The sequence below is a fragment of the Sitodiplosis mosellana genome, unplaced genomic scaffold (assembly GCF_009176505.1).
Source record: "Sitodiplosis mosellana isolate CC-2019 unplaced genomic scaffold, AAFC_SMos_1.0 Smas_scaffold_6150, whole genome shotgun sequence".
Classification (NCBI taxonomy): Eukaryota; Metazoa; Arthropoda; class Insecta; order Diptera; family Cecidomyiidae; genus Sitodiplosis; species Sitodiplosis mosellana.
Genome location: NW_022601391.1, coordinates 3324989 through 3346483, shown reverse-complemented (window position 1 = coordinate 3346483; position 21495 = coordinate 3324989). Strand labels below are relative to the sequence as shown.

General features: G+C 36.0%; 7 protein-coding genes across 17 annotated transcripts in view; 3 read left to right on the top strand and 4 right to left on the bottom strand.

Annotated features, from left to right (window-relative positions):
- The window catches only part of LOC129574175 (protein lifeguard 1-like), a 6937-nt gene extending 791 nt beyond the window's left edge, over positions 1 to 6146 (top strand). Inside the window, exons 1-7 of one of the 6 annotated variants that reach the window (XM_055455766.1) lie at positions 1746 to 1793; positions 2491 to 2568; positions 2655 to 2787; positions 4414 to 4545; positions 4576 to 4724; positions 4796 to 5265; positions 5355 to 6146. In XM_055455766.1, the coding sequence (XP_055311741.1) occupies positions 2745 to 2787; positions 4414 to 4545; positions 4576 to 4724; positions 4796 to 5265; positions 5355 to 5496 (936 nt within the window). In that variant the 5' untranslated portion in view covers positions 1746 to 1793; positions 2491 to 2568; positions 2655 to 2744 and the 3' untranslated portion in view covers positions 5497 to 6146. Of the gene's footprint in view, positions 1 to 1730; positions 1794 to 2300; positions 2363 to 2490; positions 2569 to 2654; positions 2788 to 4051; positions 4194 to 4413; positions 4725 to 4795; positions 5266 to 5354 lie in introns of those variants that run through there. The other 5 variants (XM_055455761.1, XM_055455765.1, XM_055455764.1 and 2 more) reach the window with 5 other exon arrangements.
- Positions 184 to 1583, bottom strand: LOC129574177 (deoxyribonuclease TATDN1). The gene is made up of 4 exons (XM_055455769.1): positions 1345 to 1583; positions 1094 to 1273; positions 534 to 1031; positions 184 to 455 (listed from the first exon to the last, which is right to left on the bottom strand). Exons 1-4 carry the CDS (start codon positions 1406 to 1408, stop codon positions 244 to 246), a joined length of 954 nt encoding a protein of 317 aa, XP_055311744.1. The 5' UTR covers positions 1409 to 1583; the 3' UTR covers positions 184 to 243.
- Positions 6147 to 6150: 4 nt separating the features above from the next.
- On the bottom strand, positions 6151 to 7273 carry LOC129574176 (phosphatidylinositol N-acetylglucosaminyltransferase subunit C). The gene is made up of 2 exons (XM_055455768.1): positions 6408 to 7273; positions 6151 to 6316 (listed from the first exon to the last, which is right to left on the bottom strand). The coding sequence occupies exons 1-2, from the start codon at positions 7129 to 7131 to the stop codon at positions 6207 to 6209; spliced, it is 834 nt and encodes a 277-aa protein (XP_055311743.1). The 5' UTR covers positions 7132 to 7273; the 3' UTR covers positions 6151 to 6206.
- Positions 7274 to 7357: 84 nt separating this feature from the next.
- LOC129574178 (transcription initiation factor TFIID subunit 10-like) lies at positions 7358 to 8255 on the top strand. The gene is made up of 2 exons (XM_055455770.1): positions 7358 to 7869; positions 7948 to 8255. The coding sequence occupies exons 1-2, from the start codon at positions 7455 to 7457 to the stop codon at positions 8088 to 8090; spliced, it is 558 nt and encodes a 185-aa protein (XP_055311745.1). The 5' UTR covers positions 7358 to 7454; the 3' UTR covers positions 8091 to 8255.
- LOC129574146 (RNA-binding protein 45) lies at positions 8256 to 11972 on the bottom strand. Its single transcript, XM_055455637.1, has 10 exons — positions 11300 to 11972; positions 11105 to 11224; positions 10916 to 11036; positions 10638 to 10832; positions 10408 to 10568; positions 10044 to 10377; positions 9869 to 9975; positions 9682 to 9794; positions 9305 to 9595; positions 8256 to 8816 (listed from the first exon to the last, which is right to left on the bottom strand). The coding sequence occupies exons 1-9, from the start codon at positions 11370 to 11372 to the stop codon at positions 9371 to 9373; spliced, it is 1449 nt and encodes a 482-aa protein (XP_055311612.1). The 5' UTR covers positions 11373 to 11972; the 3' UTR covers positions 8256 to 8816; positions 9305 to 9370.
- A 343-nt stretch (positions 11973 to 12315) lies between these two features.
- Positions 12316 to 21430, top strand: LOC129574170 (uridine-cytidine kinase-like 1). 6 transcript variants are annotated; one of them, XM_055455738.1, is made up of 10 exons: positions 12427 to 12582; positions 14047 to 14145; positions 18479 to 18639; positions 18716 to 18886; positions 19029 to 19135; positions 19197 to 19504; positions 19588 to 19774; positions 19846 to 20241; positions 20316 to 20513; positions 20848 to 21430. In XM_055455738.1, the coding sequence occupies exons 2-10, from the start codon at positions 14120 to 14122 to the stop codon at positions 20962 to 20964; spliced, it is 1671 nt and encodes a 556-aa protein (XP_055311713.1). In that variant the 5' UTR covers positions 12427 to 12582; positions 14047 to 14119; the 3' UTR covers positions 20965 to 21430. The 6 variants fall into 6 exon arrangements, with proteins under 6 accessions (XP_055311711.1, XP_055311713.1, XP_055311712.1 ...); XM_055455736.1 differs by lacking the exon at positions 14047 to 14145 and having other exon boundaries at positions 12316 to 12582; XM_055455737.1 differs by lacking the exon at positions 12427 to 12582 and having other exon boundaries at positions 12917 to 14145.
- On the bottom strand, positions 16794 to 17526 carry LOC129574180 (cytochrome b5-like). The gene is made up of 3 exons (XM_055455771.1): positions 17326 to 17526; positions 17136 to 17264; positions 16794 to 17066 (listed from the first exon to the last, which is right to left on the bottom strand). Exons 1-3 carry the CDS (start codon positions 17446 to 17448, stop codon positions 16938 to 16940), a joined length of 381 nt encoding a protein of 126 aa, XP_055311746.1. The 5' UTR covers positions 17449 to 17526; the 3' UTR covers positions 16794 to 16937.
- Positions 21431 to 21495: the final 65 nt, after the last annotated feature.

The following is a 21495-nucleotide window of genomic DNA, read 5'->3' as shown; positions in this document are numbered from 1 at the left end:
AAAAAAATCGTTGGGGGTCAAATTTTGCCAGGGGGGGTCAAATTTTTCCAGGGGGGGGGGTCAGGATCAACGAGATCAGACTATGTCAGAACCTATGGATACATATGTAAATTGAAGAATGTGATACTGTGAGAATAAGAACATTGATTTCTTCAAACGATATAAATATGAATTTGTGATGTGTTGTTGATTTTGAAGTATTCTTTTATTTTATCTTCACGGCAATTAATACACTCATATGTTTTAATTATTCGATGTGTTGCCGAAGAATAATTTTATCGTGTTTTCATAGAACTGATCGGCTAATGAATCTACATTTTCATTTTTACAGCCGGCAATAACCTCTAGAACTTGTTTTATTTGTGCCGGTTCATAGCGTCCATCAATTAATGAATCCTTTGACCATTTATCCTTCTTTTTTGTTGTAGACCATTTGGTTTTGATGAATTTGGATCCTATGTTTGAATTAGTGAAATGTGATCATCAATATTTATTCTTATTTTTGTTTGAAAATTCAATTATTCAATAGTCACCCGCATGACTAGGTCTTATCGCACACCATGGGCAATCAGTTTCAACTAGAATTCGTTCGTTTGGTATATGTGCCACAACGTTTAATTGTTCTTCCGTTTTCAGCGAACAACCGTTAATTCCGATATAAAATCCCAGATCGATGAGCTTCGTGGCTTGTTCGATTGTCCCGTCAAATGAATGTACCACTCCGCCATTTGTAATTTTTGCTAAATTTCGTTGAATAATATCATAGAAATCATCAAATGAATTGCGACAGTGTAGAAATAATGGTAATTTGTATTTCGTGACAAGATCCAATTGTCTTTCAAAGTATATTCGTTGAACGTCAGCTTTGCAAAAGTGTAGTCGATCATAGTCTAAGCCACATTCACCAATGGCCACAATTTTATCACGATGCTTTTCAATGGCAGTGCATAGTTGTGAATAGTAGTTTTCCGGATCTGATTCAAATTCATTGCATCGAGTTGGATGGCATCCCATTGTAAAGTATAAACGATCTAACGAATTAAACCGCGATTCAATTGAGACTCTAAGAAAATTGACATCATGAAATGTATACCGTCTTTTTCCGCAATTTTAACCGCATCTTCTGTGTCCGTGATTGTGCCGACTGTGATTATAATTTTTTCTAGACCAGTGCACCATGATCTTTCCAAAACTAAATCTAAATCGTCTGGATGCTTCTGCGATCCATTATACACTCCACGAAACATTCCATCCGTTAAATTAGCACCAATATCTAGAAAATCGGGAGTTTTCTTGCTGTTATTGTGAAAATATGGAAAATTTTCAAATTATTCTGCCACAAACCGATGAATTTCATAATTTTCCCGGATTTCGCCAATTTTGAAATAACGTTTCGTAAAATATGCATACAACAAAAAGATTAAAATTTATGAATTCTTGGCTGAAGTGTATATTGAATTTGATCGCAGCACATTGCTATCGTTTCATTTGACAGTTGGCCCCAATACACGAAATTAAACGAATAAGACGTCATTTGTCATTTCGAATGTCATGCACTTAGGTTGCTCGAATATTCTATAGATGGCACGACGCTTGCGTGCTATAGCTCATCTAGCACTTCAATTTCTGTTGATGTTTTCATTCTAATACAAGTTGAACATTCGAGATTCGTATTGTCAAGTTGAACTGCTGTAAATTAATTTTTATTTGCTATCCCATTGGATATTGCGATTTTTTTGAAACCATTCGATCCAACTTCAAAACAGAAAACAAATAAGGATAATTCGAAAAAGGTGTGCAGTGTTTCTGTAAATTTATAAAAATTGTCGAATATATATGGCATGTACGCCATAAGTGAAATGGATATTCACTTTGTCGATTTGTGGAAATTCTAATTTGTATAAGTAATATTGGGCAAATTTGCAAGTCTTTATGTATTGCTTATCATAGTAATAAGCGCCATATCTGTGTAATTGATGTGTATAATGTCGTTGTTGAAATCTCGACCAAGCGCTTCCATATCGTTATCATTAGTCGATTTATCAGTTAACACCGGATACATAGATGTGATATATTTCGTTTACACAAATTTAAATGGAATCTTCTAGTTCAAATGCATACACACTCATTGAATAATTTTATAGAAGCTCATAAGCCAAAAAATTTATTCGTATAGTTGAAGGTAGCAATCGTAGAATCGATTTAATCCATCGAAGTGAATTTGTACACCTGTTGTTTCAGGTCATTGGTTGTTAATTTGGATAATTTTATTGATTTTAAATTGTTCGAAAGTATTTTCCATTTCCAAATTCACTCAAAATCAATATCAATCGACTCTAGCGTAGTCTCTCCGACGCTGTTTGTTAGTATTTACTCGTGATAGTGCGATGAAAAGTTTTTTTTTCTGTGAAATTTATGTTAATTAGATTTTGTATACTACAGTTCAACGGAGAAAATAACTTGATACAATTTCATTCTCTAACTTTGCAGATCAAAAAGAAGAAAAAAAACAGTGACACGTGACTCTACGGAATAAAGGATTTCATTTATTAATTATGTACGGTAACGGTGAGTTTCAAGTCAATGTTTTCTACGAAATGTGAACAATAACGATATGTCCGAATTGTTTCTCGTTTTACTGAAATATTCTGAAGATTTCAGCTTGAACAGAAAATTGTCAATAGACAGACCGTAAGAAGAGTAAGCCCCACAGGAGATTAATTCAAGTCTTACTAGTTGTGAATATGGCTTGGCAAGGTGGTGGTGGTGAACCACCTTATGGGTTTTGTATGTTATTCTTCCAAGTCTGAAAACCACCATTTCGATAATTTTATTGATTTTTCCCTCAATTGCTTGTTGAATTGGATCATAAGTCCTTCATTCATCTAGATTACTTTCTTTCCGTTCTGAAGTATTTTATGTGCTGAATAAACGTGAAAATTCTCCCACACACTACAACCAATACGCTCACTACACACGAATGCCTTCTACAATTTGTATGCACTTTTGTCACCGTCATTCAATTAGTTCCAGCAGAAAAATCATTTCGGTTTCATCTGAAACTTTCAGACCTATACTTTTTGTTGTAGTTGTTGTTCTTGAAACAATATGCATGAATTATTACTTTTCAAAAGAGTCAACTATATACAATGAAATCCAATTTCATCATGATTTGCTCGGGTTTCTTTCACATTCTGCATGTTTTATTGGGAAAAAGTCATAATTAATTTCACGAAGAATTCCAAATGAAAATCCATGGAATCTATAGGTTAATACGAATTCATTATTGTTGTCAAGTATATTATGGAGTCAGTGTGTCATCGATTTAAAAAAAAGTATATATTTTGGATGTATGATGTTATACCTACGTTTTGTATAAACTGTGTATTTATACGTCACTTTTCTACTACGTCTTATTTCCCGTTGTTCTTGTGTTGGTTTCGAACAAAAGGTTGACTTTTTGAGAAATACGATCGATAGTCAGATAACACTTCTGTAATTGATATTTTTTGTAAAAATGCCATGAAATGTATCAAACGATGAATTGGTTTTCCGATTGTATATTATTTTTTCTCATTTTTCAATGTTTCTATATATGTATTTTTGAATCTTCGCATTCATAGTGAATCGATTTGATAAAAGCATTGCAGAAAAATGTATAAAACCATCTGAATTTCAGTCAATGCAAATTAATCGTTTTCTCTGGGCGCAAAAACCGTTTTCGAACCCAGTGAAATTGGTAAAGATCTATTAGTCATCAAAAGGCAAAGTCTTGAAAAAACAAAAACTCGTGTAAATAACAAAAAAAACTGCTGATGAATCATGCTGTCTATCTGTTCGAAAACATTCGGTTCAAAGCATACACACACATGCACTTTGTGTATTACCCGCAAAGTCGGCTAATGTTATCACATAGAATACAGTAATCTGCTTCGTTTCAACGAATTCATATCAAATTTCAACATGAACGTCGCTGTTTACAGATGCAAAGCAATGACAGTATTTTCTTTCATTTCCAAACTGAAATCGTGTAGCAAAACAGAGCAGCGCTGTCATTTTTAATCGTCATTCTGACACTCAATACATTTGATATCAGTCATAGGAGTTCTTTTTTGATTCGTACATTGGTTACGGTGAAAAATCAGAAAAGATCTATTGAATCGCTAACATGGATAGTGAACGAAAGCCCTTGTGTAATTTCATTTTGCTTGATTTTAATTAAATTGTTCAGTTTGATCTTTTATAGAATTTTGCGGAAAATTCCTTTCCTCTTAACATTTATAGTGTGCCAATATATATTTATACGTAATATATGTGGACGCAATTAAAATAATTGAATGATATGAATCATTTGACTTTTGCATGAAGTTTGTGTAAATTTGAGCTAATTTTAAATATTTAATGCCAATTCAGATCCAAACCAACAGTATTATGGAGGCCAGGGTGGCCAGGGAAACCCTCAGCCCGGGTTCAATCCCAATTATCCACCAAATTCAGGTTATCCACCACAAGGAGGCTATCCACCACAAGGCGGTTATCCTCCAGGTGGCTACCCACAAGGCAGTTATCCTCCAGGTGGCTACCCACAAAGCGGATATGTAGGCGGTGGCAGTGGATATCCTCCAAGCGGTGGCTACGGTGGTGATGAAGAAGCCAAAGGTTTTGAATTCAACGACGCAAGCATACGACGCGGATTCATAAGAAAAGTTTACGCAATTCTAATGGTAAAATCACTTTTAGTATAAGCTGGCGTTTATATATGGCGTTTCAATTATTTTCAATTCTATTTTTCTAGGTTCAATTAAGCGTGTCTCTAGCGTTCATTTGTCTCTGCGTCTTTCATACTGGTACGAAAAATTTCCTGCGTGGTCATCGTGAGCTATTCTGGGTTGCTCTGGCCGTGCTCTTCGTGACAATGATTGCAATGGCCTGCTGTGAAAGTGTACGAAGAACACCACCAACGAATTTCATATTTTTGGGACTGTTTACTTTAGCTCAATCATTCATGTTGGGCACGCTGACCTCAGCTGTTCCCCCAGATACAGTGATGTTGGCCGTTGGCGCAACAGCACTCGTGTGCCTGGCTTTAACCATATTTGCGTTGCAAACCAAGTTTGATTTCACCGTATTGAATGGTTTCCTATTCGTTGCTTTGATTTTGTTCATGCTTTTCGGAATAGTCGCCATGTTTTGGCATGGTCGCATAATTCATCTTGTTTATGCGTCCATTGGAGCACTTCTGTTCAGTGTCTACTTGATTTACGAGTAAGTGTAATACGATCTCAATTTCAAAGCACAAACACACATATTTGCGATTACGACGAATGATTAACTTGATATTTCTCTTAATTCAGCACACAATTGATGATGGGAGGCAATCACAAATTGTCCATTAGTCCGGAGGAATATATCTTTGCTGCACTCAATTTGTACATGGACATAGTGAATATTTTCATCTATATTCTAACCATTATCACAGCGGCACGGGACGATTAATTCTATTTGTTTCGCTTACCGTGATCAACAATGGTTTTAACTGTCATCCAAGCGACTCTTTTTGATTTCGTGAACCTCACATTATGTGATTTGCAAAACAATGGTTAAACAAGAATCTTTATTTCATAAAAGACATTCGACGTTAGTAATTACTAATTACTTTTTGTGGATTAGTTTAAAAATCATTCTTATTATCCCAAACATTGGAAAAGAAAAAAACAAAATCAAAATATATTTACACAAACCAAAAGCATCATACAAAAACTATTATTCTATGTTGTCACTTTCTAAGTTTATCAAACGTTAAAATTTAAAAATATATTATTATATCTACATTTACGAAGAAACGCAATTTTATGCAACGACTGTAAACAGCCGTCGAATATATTTCGGAAAATGTTTAATGCAATGAAGAAAACAATCGAATGTCCAAATTCGGAGAACGAGGAATAAAAGCAACTAATAATAAAATCTAAGACACTAACAATTCATTGTCATTTTATGTCTACTTAATCCGAAAGCATTTTTTCCACTTATATTGTATAATCTACACGAATGGTTAGCCTTACGAGAAAAAAACATTTAAAGATATTTAAAACAAAAAAAAAATCTATTAATAAAAGAATTTAAAATAAAAACTCTAAAACCGATGTGTTTGTTTCTTTTAGTTTTAAATAGTAAATTTATTATTTTTTGTACATTTTCTTTTATCACATATTTTTCTTATCGACTATCAGTATCAACAACAGCTTCATCCCATGGTCCGTGGATGTTATTTTTATATTTTTGAGCGTAGGAAAAAATGAACGGATAAACAAAACTACAAAAGATCATCACCATTAAATTGATAAAAAATAATAGCGGCGAAATGATCATTAGGCCCAAACAGGATATGGACACAAACAATATACCTGGTGCCAGCCATAGATAAAATTTCGAATGTGATTCCAACGATCGCAGTAAATGTGGATAAACGGCAAACAGTGTGAAGGAGACTATAAGAAGCACAAATGCATCCAAAGATGTGTTAAGTCGAGAGGCCAAACAAATTGTTCCGAATATGGCGGCATTCAAAGATATTGCGCGTGAAACTAATGCAGCCGGCATTCCGTAGTCATAGCACATCACATGCAATAGGAATACGAAACATGTAATCGTGTAAATGGTATCAGTGCTGATACTTTTGGTCAACGTATGCAGCATTGGTGATAGAATAAAACCAAAGACTAGAACACATGCAACGGTTTTAGCATCTTCTCTTATTGTTCCCAAATAGCCGCACGATCGCGGCCCATTCCACAGTACGAATATGATGTAGCCGATGCAGCAAATGTTACATACAACAAACAGGAGTTTTTCGACCGGAATGTATGGCGGCCGAACGTAAAGATTGTGATATACCAACAGAAATACGACAATCAGTGACAGTTGATGAGTTAATCGCATGGCACCGAGCACGGCTTCTGAATATTTGAATATTTCCACGTTGATATTCTTTTGTAAATCCTTCAAAAACATCGGGTCCGTGTAGTTATCTGGGTAGCCTCTGTTGCCATACAAAATTTTTTGCCATGGCCTCTTTTGCTGTGATACAATGCGTTTTCCATTTTGTCGATTCACTGTATTTCGCAGCATTGTCGATGCGATTCCTTATCTACGGTTGGAATATTACTTTATTGCAACATATTTCTACCGATTTGAAACCAACTGTTCGTTTTCCTTCTGTTTTCGACGAAAAAACTGTGCTTGTCAATACAGAAGTATACTGCACAAAAGGTGCGTTCACATTATCAAGTGTTTCTTTGAACGCACTATCTAATCATGCGATGACATTTCGTACATGGTCTAGTGGTTTACATCATTTAATGTGAAAACAACAAAGAGATAGAACGCATAATTAGTAATAAACATAATCTATTTTACTATTTATTGAAAATTGTTGAGTGAAATCAGATAAAATGGCTGATAATTTTGGTATTCACCGTGGTACACCGACACCACAAACCTCCAACGCAGCAAGAATGCCCGTTCCACAGACAACAAACGCTGTCCCAGTCGCAGCAGCAGCAGCAGCAGCAGTAGCCGCAGGAGCAACAGCACCTGCATCAGCATCTACAGTAACCAGAACCACAGCCAGCGGTGGAACAGCAGCAATCCAAGATGATCGCACACAAGGACAGGTTTTAAGCGATTTTCTGCATCAACTAGAAGATTACACACCGACCATCCCAGATGCGGTTTCAGCCTATTTCTGTCAAACAGCCGGATTCGAAGCATCCGATCCACGGATTGTCCGTTTGATTTCAATTTCTGCACAAAAATTCATCTCCGACGTTGCAAACGATGCCCTTCAGCATTGCAAAACCAGAACAAGTACATAATTGCATTGGAATTGGTATTGAAGTGGTATTGATATTAACGCATTCAATGTTTTTTCCTTCTAAAATTTAGGTAATGCCGGCTCGCACGCTTCATCCAAAAACCAAAAGACACAGAACAATAAAGATCGCAAATACACACTTACCATGGAGGACTTGGCACCGGCTCTCAGTGACTATGGCATTACTGTTCGTAAGGCACACTACTTCGTCTAAGGTTATCAACCATCAATGCGATTATCACACACCGCAGACGATCTTACTCGTATTTCTTATGTTGAAATTTTGATTGAAGAAATCGAGTCAAGGATTTCAAAATCGATACAAATTTAATTCATACAATAATAAATCATAATCAAGAGAGGAAAAAAAGACACCGAATCTTGTATTTTATTTTATTCATGTTTTTTTGTTGTAGTGTAATGTTTACCGCTAAGCGTATTTTAAACAAAGTATTAAGTTGAATTAATGCTCTATAAAAATACTACTATGACTTACAGCTAGGATGATTCCATTTTACCTGTAAATTTGTTAAGCGTCGATTGTTCGATTGTTCGGTTCACCAATATCTCTCCTTACAAACGAATAAAATAAAGTATATCAAAATGCTTATCCGTGAGAACAAACAAAACGGATCAGGAATTCGAGTGCGGATTCACGCAGAGCATACTCCGTATACGGCTGAAAACGTTGCGCCATTTCGTTTTCATCATTCAACAATGTATAATAACATTTCAATTTGTGGTTGCAAATCATCATGATTGATACCATTTGTATGTTTCGGTCTTAGTTCACGGCTTAAATGAGTGGCCGACCATGTTCACTTTGATTTCATAGTTTTTGTTTTATATGTAAATGTTCTTTTTTTCTGTGGGATATTGGGTTATTCGGTTAGATTTGTCCTTTTTGATGGTTTTCTTCGTGTTCAGCAAAGTTTTGAGTCTTCGTGTGTGCAATCAATGGTTTGTTGTCAACAATGTTTGTGTTGTTGTATTTATAATTGAAAGTCAAGTACCGAATAGCAAAATCAGCGGTCGTTGTTTCATATTGTTGGTATGAGTTGTTGTTTGGCGTGTCGGTTTGGGTGTTTCGTTAATTTGTGTTTGGTTTTTTTTTTGTTTGGTCGATGCGATAAAGTTGAATTAAATGTGAGAGGAAAAAAAAGACAAATAAATAAAACCATAAATAAACGGTCCACATACATAAAGCAATTATGTTTGTAAGCCTGTTGAAAATGTTAAGCAAACTTCACAACAACAACAAAAAAAGAAAGAGCAATGCATTAGTGTGTTTGAAAAGTTGGTGTCGGTCAAAAGTGCGATATTCAGTCAGCGGAAAGTGTCATTCAATGGTTGAGAGTTCACGTTGTGTTACAAATTACAATTAAAATGCAATCGATTATACCATTATTTCCAATGGAAACTACTTACCACCGTGCGTCACGTTGTGTAAGCGGTGTCCTCTAGGTTTTTTTTCAATCGCACTTAATGTGTTAATTAATCATCGTATCGTTTCCTCTTCGCGTCTCGAGGCTCTTCGGCTTCCATCACTTTTAGCTTAACGCCACATATTTCCGCCGAATGCAATACTTCGATCGCTTTCATGGCACTCGACTCACTCGCATATTTCGCGTAACCACAGTTTTTATTCGGCAATAAGTATACATCGATCAAATCACCAAATCGAGAGAAAACATTGTTTAGCATTTTTGGTGGGAGCGCCTAGATTGATCAATAGTTTGATTAGACTCTTTTGTTGTTACAAATCAATGACATCGAAGATCATAAGTCAAGTGTGGCGTTCTTACCTTTGGAACGCATACTATAAAACATCGTTGGGCACATGGACTCGTTGGGTTTGCCAATGGTAAGGGTGCAGGTAAGGCAACACTGGAAAATGGTTCTTTTGTGGATTGTGAGGCTGAAAATAATTTGGAATGATTACTTAAAATGGAATATTCTTTAGATTTTTAAAATGTGTTCTGGATAGCCTACATTCGAATGAAAAAATATTTTCCACTTCGCTTGGTTTGCTGGTACTGTTAATTGCTTTAATGATAATCCGTTGACCTGGTGGATACTCTAAGCCATGTATTTTCTCCCTGCGTAATGATCAAATGTAGTCTATTGTATTTGTATTACTTGTGCGGTATTCAGTGTGGAAACTTACCGCGCATATTGTGCTGCATCCAGACTGCTGTATGCGGCTGTCGCATAGTTTGAGTTCCTATTGCATTCGCCTGTAATGTGACAATACTCCAAACCAGGCACAATGTCGAAAAGTCGCCAAAGTTGGTCTTGGTTGACTGTCGAGCTTACAATTACATTTAGTTGCACTTCGCTGTTATTGCCATTATTTCCCGAACTGGCGTTAAAATTGGTTTTATTTGGATTCACTGGATTGTTTAGAAAAGTTGAGTAATCCAATCGACTACCGTGACTACTCCCGAAAGCGTTGTTGCCACTGCTACCACTCCCACTAGTGCTGCCACCACCACCACCACCACCGCCGCCGCCGCCGCCGCCACCACCACCCCCACTGCCACCGTATGAAACCATACTGTAGTCATCGTGTCGACTCCCAGAACGATCTGACGTCGAACTGTTTGTTGCGCGTGAACTACCTTTTGGCTCCGCAAAAACCGCTCTGTATTTCCCACCAACTCCTTCATAGGCTAGTGCGGCATGTGTAAATCTGTAACGATGAATTAGCAAAAAAAAACCTTGAAAATATATTCGAGTTTGGTACGGTGTGTTTACTTACTTAAAAAACTTAACATAGGCAAATCCTTTGCATTCACGCGTTACTTTGTCACGAATCATCGATACACTTTCCAATGGGCCATATTCCTCGAACTCTGATCGCAGATCCTCTTCGGTCATATTTTTAGGAACAATTACAAATAATCGAACATACTTTTCATGCTCGTTTTCGCTACGGCCGGAACCCTGATTCCGACTATCAAGATCAAAAAACAACCACATTCAAACAAACACATGAAACATTAAGAAAATAAAACAATAAAGCCGAATCTGAAATACCTAGAGGCAACCAGCACTTTTAATGGCCTGCTTCCAAGTGGTGTACCCAATGTCTTTCCGTTCATTTCTTCAAGCGCTTTCGCTGCTTCCGATGTTTTACTAAATTTGATGTAAACAACACCTGTAAAAAAACCAACAACGTTTGTTAATAATTGCCTTTATTCACCTGTTCACCCGTCGAATACAAACCTTTGTTGTCGCCAGTATTGCGATCTTTTATTGTGTAAATCTCCTCAATTTTGCCGAATTTCTGGAATGCCTCTCGAAAATCTTCCTCCGTATTTTGTTTATTGCATATAATAAATAAACCTTTTTTTGAAGAAAAAAAAAACATCAATTTGTGTGTAATTAAAGTGTTAATTAAAAGCAAATGCGCTTGCTTACGTGACATTGGAGGATCATCAGAATTTGGTGTGCCATTACTCCGAGATGTATCTTCATTTCGTCGATTCGACATGATGTGATGTGTGTGTGGGAAGTCTTTTCTTTTGCTCTACACTTCTATATGATTCTTAATATTAAGTAAGTTCACCGTGAATGTTTTGTTGTTAGCACAAATAAATGATTAAAATCTTCAAATTAAATCAACAAATTAGGAATTGCCATCGAAATTTCGATATTTTAAAAGGCAAACAAAGTGATTGAAATGATCAAGGTGATTGTGGCTTATGGAATATGAACCCCTTGTATTATTTTGATTAACAAAAGATGTGTTATGTTTTGTCTTGATTTGTGTCCGGCTTCTATTTGCCCTTCTTCTTCTTATTCTTTTTCTTTTCCTCCTCCTCCTCCTTCTTCTTCTTCTTCATTTGTGTTCACTTGTATGTGCACACAATGAATTGCAAGCAAGCATCTATCCCATAATATTACAAATGTTTACGATAAAAAAAAATATTGAACGCAGTCCAATTTGACAGTAAATACGAGTAAGAGACAAACAAGAGGTCGTCCGAGCGCATACACATAGAAGTATTGGCCACATGGAAGTTGAATGATCTACTCTTTGAACGAACTCATTATTCGTCAAATAATACAATAACATGAACTGCGTTGTAAATACTTCCGATAAATTCGTTTTGACAGAAAACTATTTACGATTCATTCATTTGATTTATTCATTATCAGTTTCGAAGCCTTCAATAGAGTCTAATTTCTCTTCCTTGCAGTCATGCTATTACTGCACAATCAATTTTAATTTTATTTGCTTAGTTGATTGTCAAGTTGAATTATCCAGTTGTAACAGTGAACGGAATTGCATGCAAGGGAAAATGTCATATATGACATTCGTATACAAATTGGAAGAACGAATGCGCGAAACCATATGTCTGAAAAATATATGTATGCACACGAATTTCCCAAGTGTCGTTTGAATGTCTCGCACACACCAATACACGTGGACACGAATAGATTTTTTCTTTTCATCAACGATTCATTCAGTCAAGCTAAGCGAAAGACAAGGATAGAAGAATGTTTTGTATGAAAATGTCAGTCGTTCTCTTCTATTGCTTCCTCTAGATCGACAGCAAAACGATGAAATAAATCATGTGTCGACGAAAAAACGTGTCTCCGTTGATTTGAACGTCTTCGCAATAGTTTCAGTTGTTAAAAATGTCGGCATCGGTAAAAAAGCAACAATTTGATCCTCCCAGTTCTGCCAGTTCCGAAAGGTAATTTTTAACGCATACGGGAAAAAATGGATTTTATTTTCACATTTTGTTCATTGTATTCGATAAATTTTAATTGAAATGAATGAGAGAAATGTGCTGTGTCAAATGTGTCCGCACGTATTATCTGTATACATATCCCGACCAAGTCAATGTGATTCTCGTGTGCCATGGACGTTAGCATTATTTATTTTTTCCTTTCTTTCAAGTGCTGGAATGTGTTGTACACTCGCTTGTATCACAGTGATTGAAAAAGTTTCTTCCTGTGCTCCGAAAAAAACGTGACAGCGTTTGTGCCCCTTTTCAGGTTAGCTTCTTCGATGTATGTATGTGCTGTATGTATGGTTTAGTTCAGTTAAGCGCCGAATTTGTTTGAATCAAATTTGCCTTGCATCACTTTGCTCTTCTTCGGTTGGTCTGTCCGTTGTGTGTGCGCGTGAGTTTGTGAGTATGCGTGCGTGTACCTTTCCGATGTGAGGCCCACAATTATTTGTTGTATTGCCTTTTTATGTCTTTATTTACTATATTATCATTCGGAAAAATGATTATGGAACGGCCGCGATGTTTTTACCTACTCTTGAGTTAGCGAAATACGCAGTCGATTTATAGCAAAGAGAAACATTGGATCGCGTGGCGAACAGGACAGAGAGAACATACGGCAGAGAGAATAGAAAAGAATATGGACACAAACACACAAGAGCAAAACGATGTCGAAACAGAGAATATAGTCCCAAATAAAATGATGCAGAATTGAGCGTCTGCCGACTTGCTTACTTCCGATATTTTCGTCTCCGGTTTGCATTGGTCACGTCATTATTTTGTGGAATCCTCTATATTGTATTGTGCATTTTGGTGAAAGTTTGATTTGAAAAAAAAGGCAAGAGAAAAGACACTTCACAATATACTTCTCTAGTTCTACATCAAATTTGTATCCGAAATGTACGTGGCGTGTGATGATTGACAAAAATTCAGTTCTTAACTAATAAATTATGTTGTTTTAAAATTACACAAATGCCGATCGGACTATATTTTATTGGGGACTAGATAAGTGTTCGGCCGATTTTTAGATGCGGTTTATTGCCTCTTTTTTGTTCGCTATTAAAACTCTTCGATCCATATGATAAATTAGCACAACGCAACAACAACAGTTATAAAGAAAACCAGTGTGACGAAATCAAATTTTCTGCATCCGTACCCTACTTACTTTAATTAAAGAAGTAGACGAAGATAGAAGAAATCGGTTTGCTACGTGGGAATTTCTTTTGTATTTGTAAATTTTTGTGTGTGATTTAATTGGTTCACCAAATTTGTTGGCGCATGAATTTATTATTTAATTTGTCATTTATACGTCGATGTTTGATTAACCGGTGATAAATAATACGACTACACCTATTTTTCTCGCATCGTTGAAATATTTTCATTTTAATTAAATCCATCAATAAAATACGTCGCACAACATCCTGCTAGTTTTCCACACCAACAAAGAGAACGATAAATCAACGGAAGCAGACCAGCGAGAAAAGAGAATTTCAAGGAAATCATGCCGTCTAACACCAAGTTCAACATGTAAATAATAACATTATATACATATGTTTGTTTGTTTTGTTGTTGTTGTTGTACCTCTCCATTGATTAAAAGCTCTATTTTGTTAACAAAACGAACTAAATGTCATGGAGCCTTATCAGAATCACTGTCCGAGGTGTATTGCATCCAAGTGAATCATGTTTAAGGCTGGGTAAACCTTTGGAATCGATTTCGGCTCATTCATGGCGAACTGTGACATTTTCTATTCCGGCTATTTCGAAATTTCAACGTTTGTCGAAGAAATCGAATGACTCAGAAAAATGTGCTTCGAATGCAGAAACAACGTTGACACATATACTATTTAGCCGATTGACGCGGTTTGTTTGGGACTCGTCGAGCCGATATCTAAAAATAGTTTCTGAAACTATAGTTCAATCCAGATCCACCCGTTTCCAAACGAATCAATTGCGAATTTAAATTTAGTCATTTATGTGTATGCATGATTAACTTTAAAAATTTCAGATCACCAGACCAAACCAAATTTATTTTTCCAATTGGTTGCTGCACCGTATTTGAGTGGTGTTAAAATGGTTGATTAGATTTTTAAATAAACCGGCATGGCAAGAAACACCAACTCAGCCATCTTTTCAGTACAAAAACACATATTGCGCACATGCCCATATCATATCCGTTAGGTTACGTGCAATCGCATGCATAGCGATTGCATATAAATATTTCATACATTTTCGAACAATTCTAGACTGTTTTCAGTGTTGGTCGCGAAATTTCTGACTCACAATCGTTTCATTATCATAATGGCGTAATTCCATTTGATGGCGTAATTCCATTCTCGTGTTAATTTAACTCCTTTTTGCGATATATACGTTTTGATCAAATGGCGAACATGGATGAAAACAGTTGTGTAAAGTCTGATGTAACGTTGCATAACTCTTTCAATTCGTGTGTAGAAGTCTTCACATTTCAATATATTATGTACCGCACTGATAACAATTCTACCGATCAGATGTTAAAGGACGTTTGTTTGTTTTCATTGAAATTGAAAATAAAAGTATTTGTATTCATCGGTTCTGAATTACTGATAACACATAACAGGATTGGTGTTTTTGAACCAGAGATTACTATGGGATATTTTTATTCATATGGGATAGAAATATCGCATAAAAAAACCAGATATTTTTCGCGCGTTGTGTTCAGCGAAACGCATTAATACACAATAGCGATTCTGCACACACAGAGTCGCTGTTTTTTTTCGTTATACTCTTCACACTTACGATGAGCTGCGTGGAGCGTGCATGCACATGTTTCGCTCACTTCTTTCTTTGCACACTCTTCGTGTGTCAACACAATGTCTGTGTGTGTATCGCTTGTGCCTTCATTTGTAAACGACGTCAATGAGCTGGGTACGAAGAGTGTCGATCGAAAGAAAAGAGCAAAACATATATATGCATGCATCGCGCAGCTCATTGACTTCATTTACAAACGACGGCACAAGCGATACACGCACAGACATTGTGTTGACACACTAAGAGAGTTCAAAGAAAGAAGTGAGCGAAACATGTGCATGCACGCTCCGCGCAGTTCATCGTAAGTGTGAAGTGTATAACGAAAAAAACAGCGACTCTGTGTGTGCAGAATCGCTATTGTGTATTAATGCGTTTCGCTGAACACAACGCGCGAAAAATATCTGTTATTTTTATGTGATATTTCTATCTCATATGAATAAAAATATCCCATAGTAATCTCTGTTTTGAACAACTTGTTTTCGAACGAAACAGTAACGAAAGCGAAATTCCCTCATCTATTGCTGTTGAAATGCCAAGATCGTCTATTTACATTGTTTTTCTTATAATTTTTCTGCGATTTTCGCACTGTCGATAAGTGATAACAAGTTGTCTGGGTTTCAGTACTCAATTCCATGTCCAAAAATAACATGTGAAAACCCACGAAGGACGAACATTTCCACAAACGTTGCACAAATTTTGTGTTCTGTTGCTCTTTTTGAACAGAACTTTCGGAGAGTGGGGCTGGTTGAGGTACCTCTCATTCAAAATGCCATTTTTATCAGCTGAAAATGCATCGTAGTTTAAAAATTTTGTAACCATAAAATAATGATGTAGTTGTGATTTTAAGTTCAGAATAAAAATGTTGCCGACAGTCCTTGTTATATCTGACAAGAGTCACGCTATCTAAAATCTAATTAGCATAACCGTTTCACAAAATTATCATTCGTGAATGTTGAAAGAGGCGAGTCGATAAAGAAATAAAATGTTGATGAATGTCACAAAAATGGATTTTCTGTCTGAAATGAAAACGCAATTCGTGACAAGAAAAAACATTTAGCCAGTGCTGGAATAACTGGAATTTGAAGACATATAATTGACTTTGACTGTTAAATTAGTAGTTTCTTTGTTTGCATACATCTCAAACCTGACGCATATTACCAAATTTAAAGACATGTTTTGGCCGTGTCTTCTTGGCTTGAGATCAGTTCGATGCACGCATCGCATCGAGTGTGACATGGTTCATTCGTTCTTTCGATATACTGTTTTGATTCAAGTGTTGTTTTTTTATTTTGCAAAAATGTCCAAGTTAAAGTTTGTTAAAAAACGTTCGACGACCGCACTGTAAATTGCCATAAAATATTCTAAAGCATTCATACAACTTTGGACTTTCATTTACATACAAACTGTTTTATTATACACCATAACATTTGCTCTCATATAGTTTCTTTTGAATAAATAGTAACCACCATGAAATATCGCATAGACAAGAAAGCATTCCATAAAACGAAATGCAATCAACTGTTTCATTGCTCAAGCGCAAAAGAAAAATCTGAATTTCCGGCGACGTTTAACCACTTCATCATCGTTCTTATTCTTGTCATTCTTTTCTTTTTTCTCCCCCTTTTCAATTTCCTTCTTTCGATTTGATCGTTTATCGTCCTAAAATGGAAAGTTGGCATCACATTTAGCATTTTAATCAAAATATTGTTTAAAAATGTTGTATTTCACCTCCACAAGTTCACCAACTTTAAGCTTAGCTAGAATTTTCTTTGCATCACTGGAATGTCCAAAATCATCAAAATCTTTTGTACAATCACGGCCTGCCACATCCAATATCAATTCATCACCACCGGGATGCTAAGAAACGTATCTCGTTTGTTTCATTTAGTTATTAAATAATTTTTGAAATGTCACTTACGTCTTTTAGATAATCACTGACATCGTATACCATATCATGGATCACTACCCACGTCTTAGCACCATTTTTACCATTGTGGCATTTGATTTCTTCCAATGTATATGTGTAATGTAGCTCAGACATGATTTTATTCACTTAATTGTCTTATTTGATCGCAACAAATTCACAGTGCACTCCAATGGCTTGATACGTTCTGATCGCGTGTCAGCACAAAAGTGACAATTATTCCGGGAGTTTTGTTATATATAGGAAAACCCAATACACATCGTGGGCAATTGAAGATAACAATGTTTACATTGGTAGTGAAAAATATAGCTCCGTCAAGTCCGTATTTTTTTTTTAAATGATTAAACTTTGAATGATACGTGACCGATTTCTTTGAAATCAAACACATGCGTGACAATGTCGGGAATTACGAAGGAAAAAAAAATAAATAAAATCATCGGAACTACCGGCTAGTACAAAATATCAAACACTGTCACATTTCGTCATTACGTGTTATCTTTTGCATTTGAAGATGATTTGTCTGTACGTGAGGCGACAGTCGTTCTAGTTAAAGATTGATAATAATCGATTATAGATTGATAACAATGATAGGCTTTTGATATTAAGTAACATGGTAATTTCCAACTTTAAGGAGTTAGTGAAAGTATTAGTATTGACATCGTAATCGGTCGAATCGGAAATTGAAAAAAGTGTGGCATTTTTATCAATTCCACAGTGTGTTATCATCACTTTTATTTACGGTTTTCCCTGTTTGCTAGTATTTTAAGTCCCATTTGTTAGTAATAACGAACTCACAATGTGCTGTGTATTAATCATATACTGTCATATTTTTTCACGCTGGTGGCGCACCTAGCCCATGGATGGATGTACTATGGGTTAGCTGAACTATGTAACTGAATGTCAAGTTGGTTGTGTATAAATTTTGACAGAACTTCTGCGGCCATCACCTAGTTGCGCCACATATCACATCGTTCCATAGACATTGTGAGTTCGGTAATAAAACAGCACTCACAGCAAAAACAAAAACAATAATGACTAATTGATTTGTGTATGTGTTTAAATTACTTAGTCTGATTACTTCTTGATCATGTCATTCAAATTAACCGACGATTAAAACTTGTATTTTGTATTTCCTTCTTTACAATAGTGATGCTGGAGAGAGGGAGCCGATTGTAGCCTCAGATCCAATTTACATTGAAACGTCCAATCACACAGACGATCCGGACTTTCAAAATGACAATGATCTCTTCTGCCCTGCATCGCCCACCACGGTTCCAGCATCAGCCATCAAATCTCGATCGAATTCAGGCATGTATTTTGAACAAATCAAGTAAATTATTGTACAAATTGACTCATATATCGAGCATGACGAAAAAAAATACAGGTTCATTACGATCACCAAGGCAACGTAGACAACGCACAACATCTATGAATCTAACCAAAACGATTGATGCAACGGAATCAATAATTCGTGCAAACAACCGTACAATCTACACAGCTGGTCGTCCGCCATGGTACAATTGTGCTGGGCAACAAGTCGAACCATTTGTAATAGGTTTGTTTTTTATTGCTATAGAAAAAACCAGTCAAACGAATCCCGCAATTAATATCTGTTTACATTTTGTGTGCATTTCTGGTTGTCGACAACCGATATAATATGTACAAACAAAATCAAATCAAATGGCATGCCATCACAGGCGTTTGCGGTGGAAGCGCATCTGGTAAGACAACAGTTGCTCAGAAAATCATCGAGAGTCTGGACGTACCGTGGGTGACACTGTTATCAATGGACTGCTTTTATAAGGTAAACGATACTTAACGATAATCAAGTATCATTTTGTCTAAAATGAGTATTTGTTAAACAGTATCTCGATGACGATAAGCACCAAAAAGCCGAACGCAATGAATACAATTTCGATCATCCGGATGCATTTGACATTGATCTCATGGTTGATGTATTGCGTAAGCTGAAAGAAGGTAAAAAAGTGGAAGTGCCAATCTATAATTTTGTGACACATCAACGGGAATTAGCGACAAAAACCATGTATGGAGCAAATGTCATAATTTTTGAGGGAATTTTAGTGTTTCACAGTCAAGAGGTGTTAGATATGCTAGATATGAAAGTATTTGTGGACACAGACGCTGATATACGTTTAGCTCGACGCCTGAAACGGTAAATTTCAATTTTGAACGTCATTTTTTCGCCAAAACTTTCTATAACTCCGACGTTGAATAATACTATGAACATTTTTGCAGCGATATTACAATGAGAGGTAGAGATATCGAGGGTGTGATCAAACAATATTCGAGCATGGTGAAACCAGCTTACTGTAACTATATCGCACCAACAATGGCTCATGCAGATATTATTGTTCCACGCGGCGGAGACAACAAAGTTGCCATTCAACTGATTGTACAGCATGTGCATACACAGTTACAATTGGTAAATTCATTATGCGACCTACTCCACCAAGCTGATCTGCTAAATTTATCGATCAATCATTTTTTTTCCAGAGAGGCTTTAAGTTAAGAGAACGCTTAGCACATTCATATATTGGTCAGCCCATGCCTGATTCATTGCATCTATTGCCGACAACACCTCAAATAAAGGGATTGCATACATTTATTCGGAATCAAGAAACATCGCGCGATGAGTTCATATTTTATTCGAATCGCCTAATTCGATTGGTCATCGAATATTCACTAGGGTTGATGCCATTCAAAGAAGCAAAAGTTGATACACCGCAAAATTTATCATACGAAGGAAAAAGAATGGCATGTGAAAAAATCTGTGGTGTTTCCATTCTACGAGCCGGTGAAACGATGGAACAAGCCCTTTGTGATGTATGTAAGGATATACGCATTGGAAAAATACTTATTCAAACAAATCAAAGTACTGGCGAACCAGAGGTATGTACCACCATGTGTGTGTATTACGTTTGCTACATTGACCACGATGTTATTTCATCCTTTCCAATGTTCAGTTATATTATTTAAGACTGCCAAAAGATATAAGAGATTGTCGTGTCATATTAATGGATGCCACGGTTGCAACGGGTGCTGCTGCGATGATGGCTATTCGCGTTCTATTAGACTATGATGTACCCGAAGAAAATATACAGCTAGTATCGTTGTTGATGGCTGAAATTGGTGTTCATTCAATAGCTTATGCATTTCCAAAAGTAAGTTAACCCTAACGTGTAGCTACAATTGAGTACCACATGATGAATCATTTTTGAGCATGTTTGTTTAATTGAGATATTTGAACAAAGTTCGGCACACACACTCTTAAAACAATTAGCAAAGCAAAGCATTGGTTTTTGAAATAAATTTGTAACACTTGCCAAGATCTTTGCAATGCTTGTTATTACTAAAAGACGACTAACATACTCAAAAAATACAGTGAATTCAACATATGCCACGAATCTGTATGTTAATCGAATCAAGTGTGCACATTTTGCACACTGTGTGCTGTATGAACGTTCATTAATTAATTGCATTCAATATATAAATTAGGTTCAAATAGTGAGCACAGCATTGGATCCAGAAATTAATGATAAATTCTACGTGATTCCCGGCATCGGGAACTTTGGTGATCGTTACTTCGGAACTGAACCCGAAATTATTTACTAGATTTCAACCAAGCATATATACACACAACAACGTTCATAAGAAAATGATGATGCTGACGCTGACGATGATAATCATTCTCATTCATAAATGATGTATTGGCTGCTCATCCTCTATACTCAACCAACATGAGTTCAAGAACCAAAAGTAAAGATTGTAATTTTAAAATAAAACTTTTATATGGCATATTAATTTTATGTGTTAGATATTGATCAATGAGCATTTTGTTGACGATGTTCAAAAATTATATACAAATGGTTTATTCATCTGTGTGTTAAATGTTTGTTTGAGTGGTAAGGTATCTGACGAGTGCTTTTCAACAGTGCTCAAAAATAAATCATCTTTGCATTCATTCAAGAGGTTATTTCAGATTATCTATAAGTTCAGTTTATTTGGTCACTCCGGCGACCGATAACGAATTTAAATCAATAACCTAGAGAAAATGAATAAACATTTTACATCAAACTAACGCATCTGTTTTTTTTTTCAATTGATGATGACAAATGGGGTACTCTTCTCGAAGTTTGAATAAAT

Excerpts from the sequence above, each read along its gene's own strand:
- LOC129574180 (XM_055455771.1), bottom strand. The coding sequence starts at position 17,448 with ATGTCTGAGCTACATTACACATATACATTGGAAGAAATCAAATGCCAC. Across the intron at positions 17,265-17,325 it reads TCAGTGATTATCTAAAAGAC|CATCCCGGTGGTGATGAATT; the intron begins GTAAGTGACATT and ends TACGTTTCTTAG. Across the intron at positions 17,067-17,135 it reads AAGTTGGTGAACTTGTGGAG|GACGATAAACGATCAAATCG; the intron begins GTGAAATACAAC and ends TTTCCATTTTAG.
- LOC129574177 (XM_055455769.1), bottom strand. The coding sequence starts at position 1,408 with ATGCATATTTTACGAAACGTTATTTCAAAATTGGCGAAATCCGGGAAA. Across the intron at positions 1,274-1,344 it reads GAAAATTATGAAATTCATCG|ATATTGGTGCTAATTTAACG; the intron begins GTTTGTGGCAGA and ends CCGATTTTCTAG. Across the intron at positions 1,032-1,093 it reads TAAAATTGCGGAAAAAGACG|ATCGTTTATACTTTACAATG; the intron begins GTATACATTTCA and ends TTAATTCGTTAG.
- LOC129574146 (XM_055455637.1), bottom strand. The coding sequence starts at position 11,372 with ATGTCGAATCGACGAAATGAAGATACATCTCGGAGTAATGGCACACCA. Across the intron at positions 10,833-10,915 it reads AAAGTGCTGGTTGCCTCTAG|TCGGAATCAGGGTTCCGGCC; the intron begins GTATTTCAGATT and ends TGATCTTGATAG. Across the intron at positions 10,569-10,637 it reads GCCTATGTTAAGTTTTTTAA|ATTTACACATGCCGCACTAG; the intron begins GTAAGTAAACAC and ends TCATCGTTACAG.
- LOC129574170 (XM_055455735.1), top strand. The coding sequence starts at position 16,579 with ATGTTTTGGCCGTGTCTTCTTGGCTTGAGATCAGTTCGATGCACGCAT. Across the intron at positions 18,640-18,715 it reads CAAATCTCGATCGAATTCAG|GTTCATTACGATCACCAAGG; the intron begins GCATGTATTTTG and ends AAAAAAATACAG. Across the intron at positions 19,136-19,196 it reads CAATGGACTGCTTTTATAAG|TATCTCGATGACGATAAGCA; the intron begins GTAAACGATACT and ends TTTGTTAAACAG.
- LOC129574178 (XM_055455770.1), top strand. The coding sequence starts at position 7,455 with ATGGCTGATAATTTTGGTATTCACCGTGGTACACCGACACCACAAACC. Across the intron at positions 7,870-7,947 it reads GCATTGCAAAACCAGAACAA|GTAATGCCGGCTCGCACGCT; the intron begins GTACATAATTGC and ends TCTAAAATTTAG.
- LOC129574176 (XM_055455768.1), bottom strand. The coding sequence starts at position 7,131 with ATGCTGCGAAATACAGTGAATCGACAAAATGGAAAACGCATTGTATCA. Across the intron at positions 6,317-6,407 it reads TTATCTATGGCTGGCACCAG|TTTTGTTTATCCGTTCATTT; the intron begins GTATATTGTTTG and ends GATCTTTTGTAG.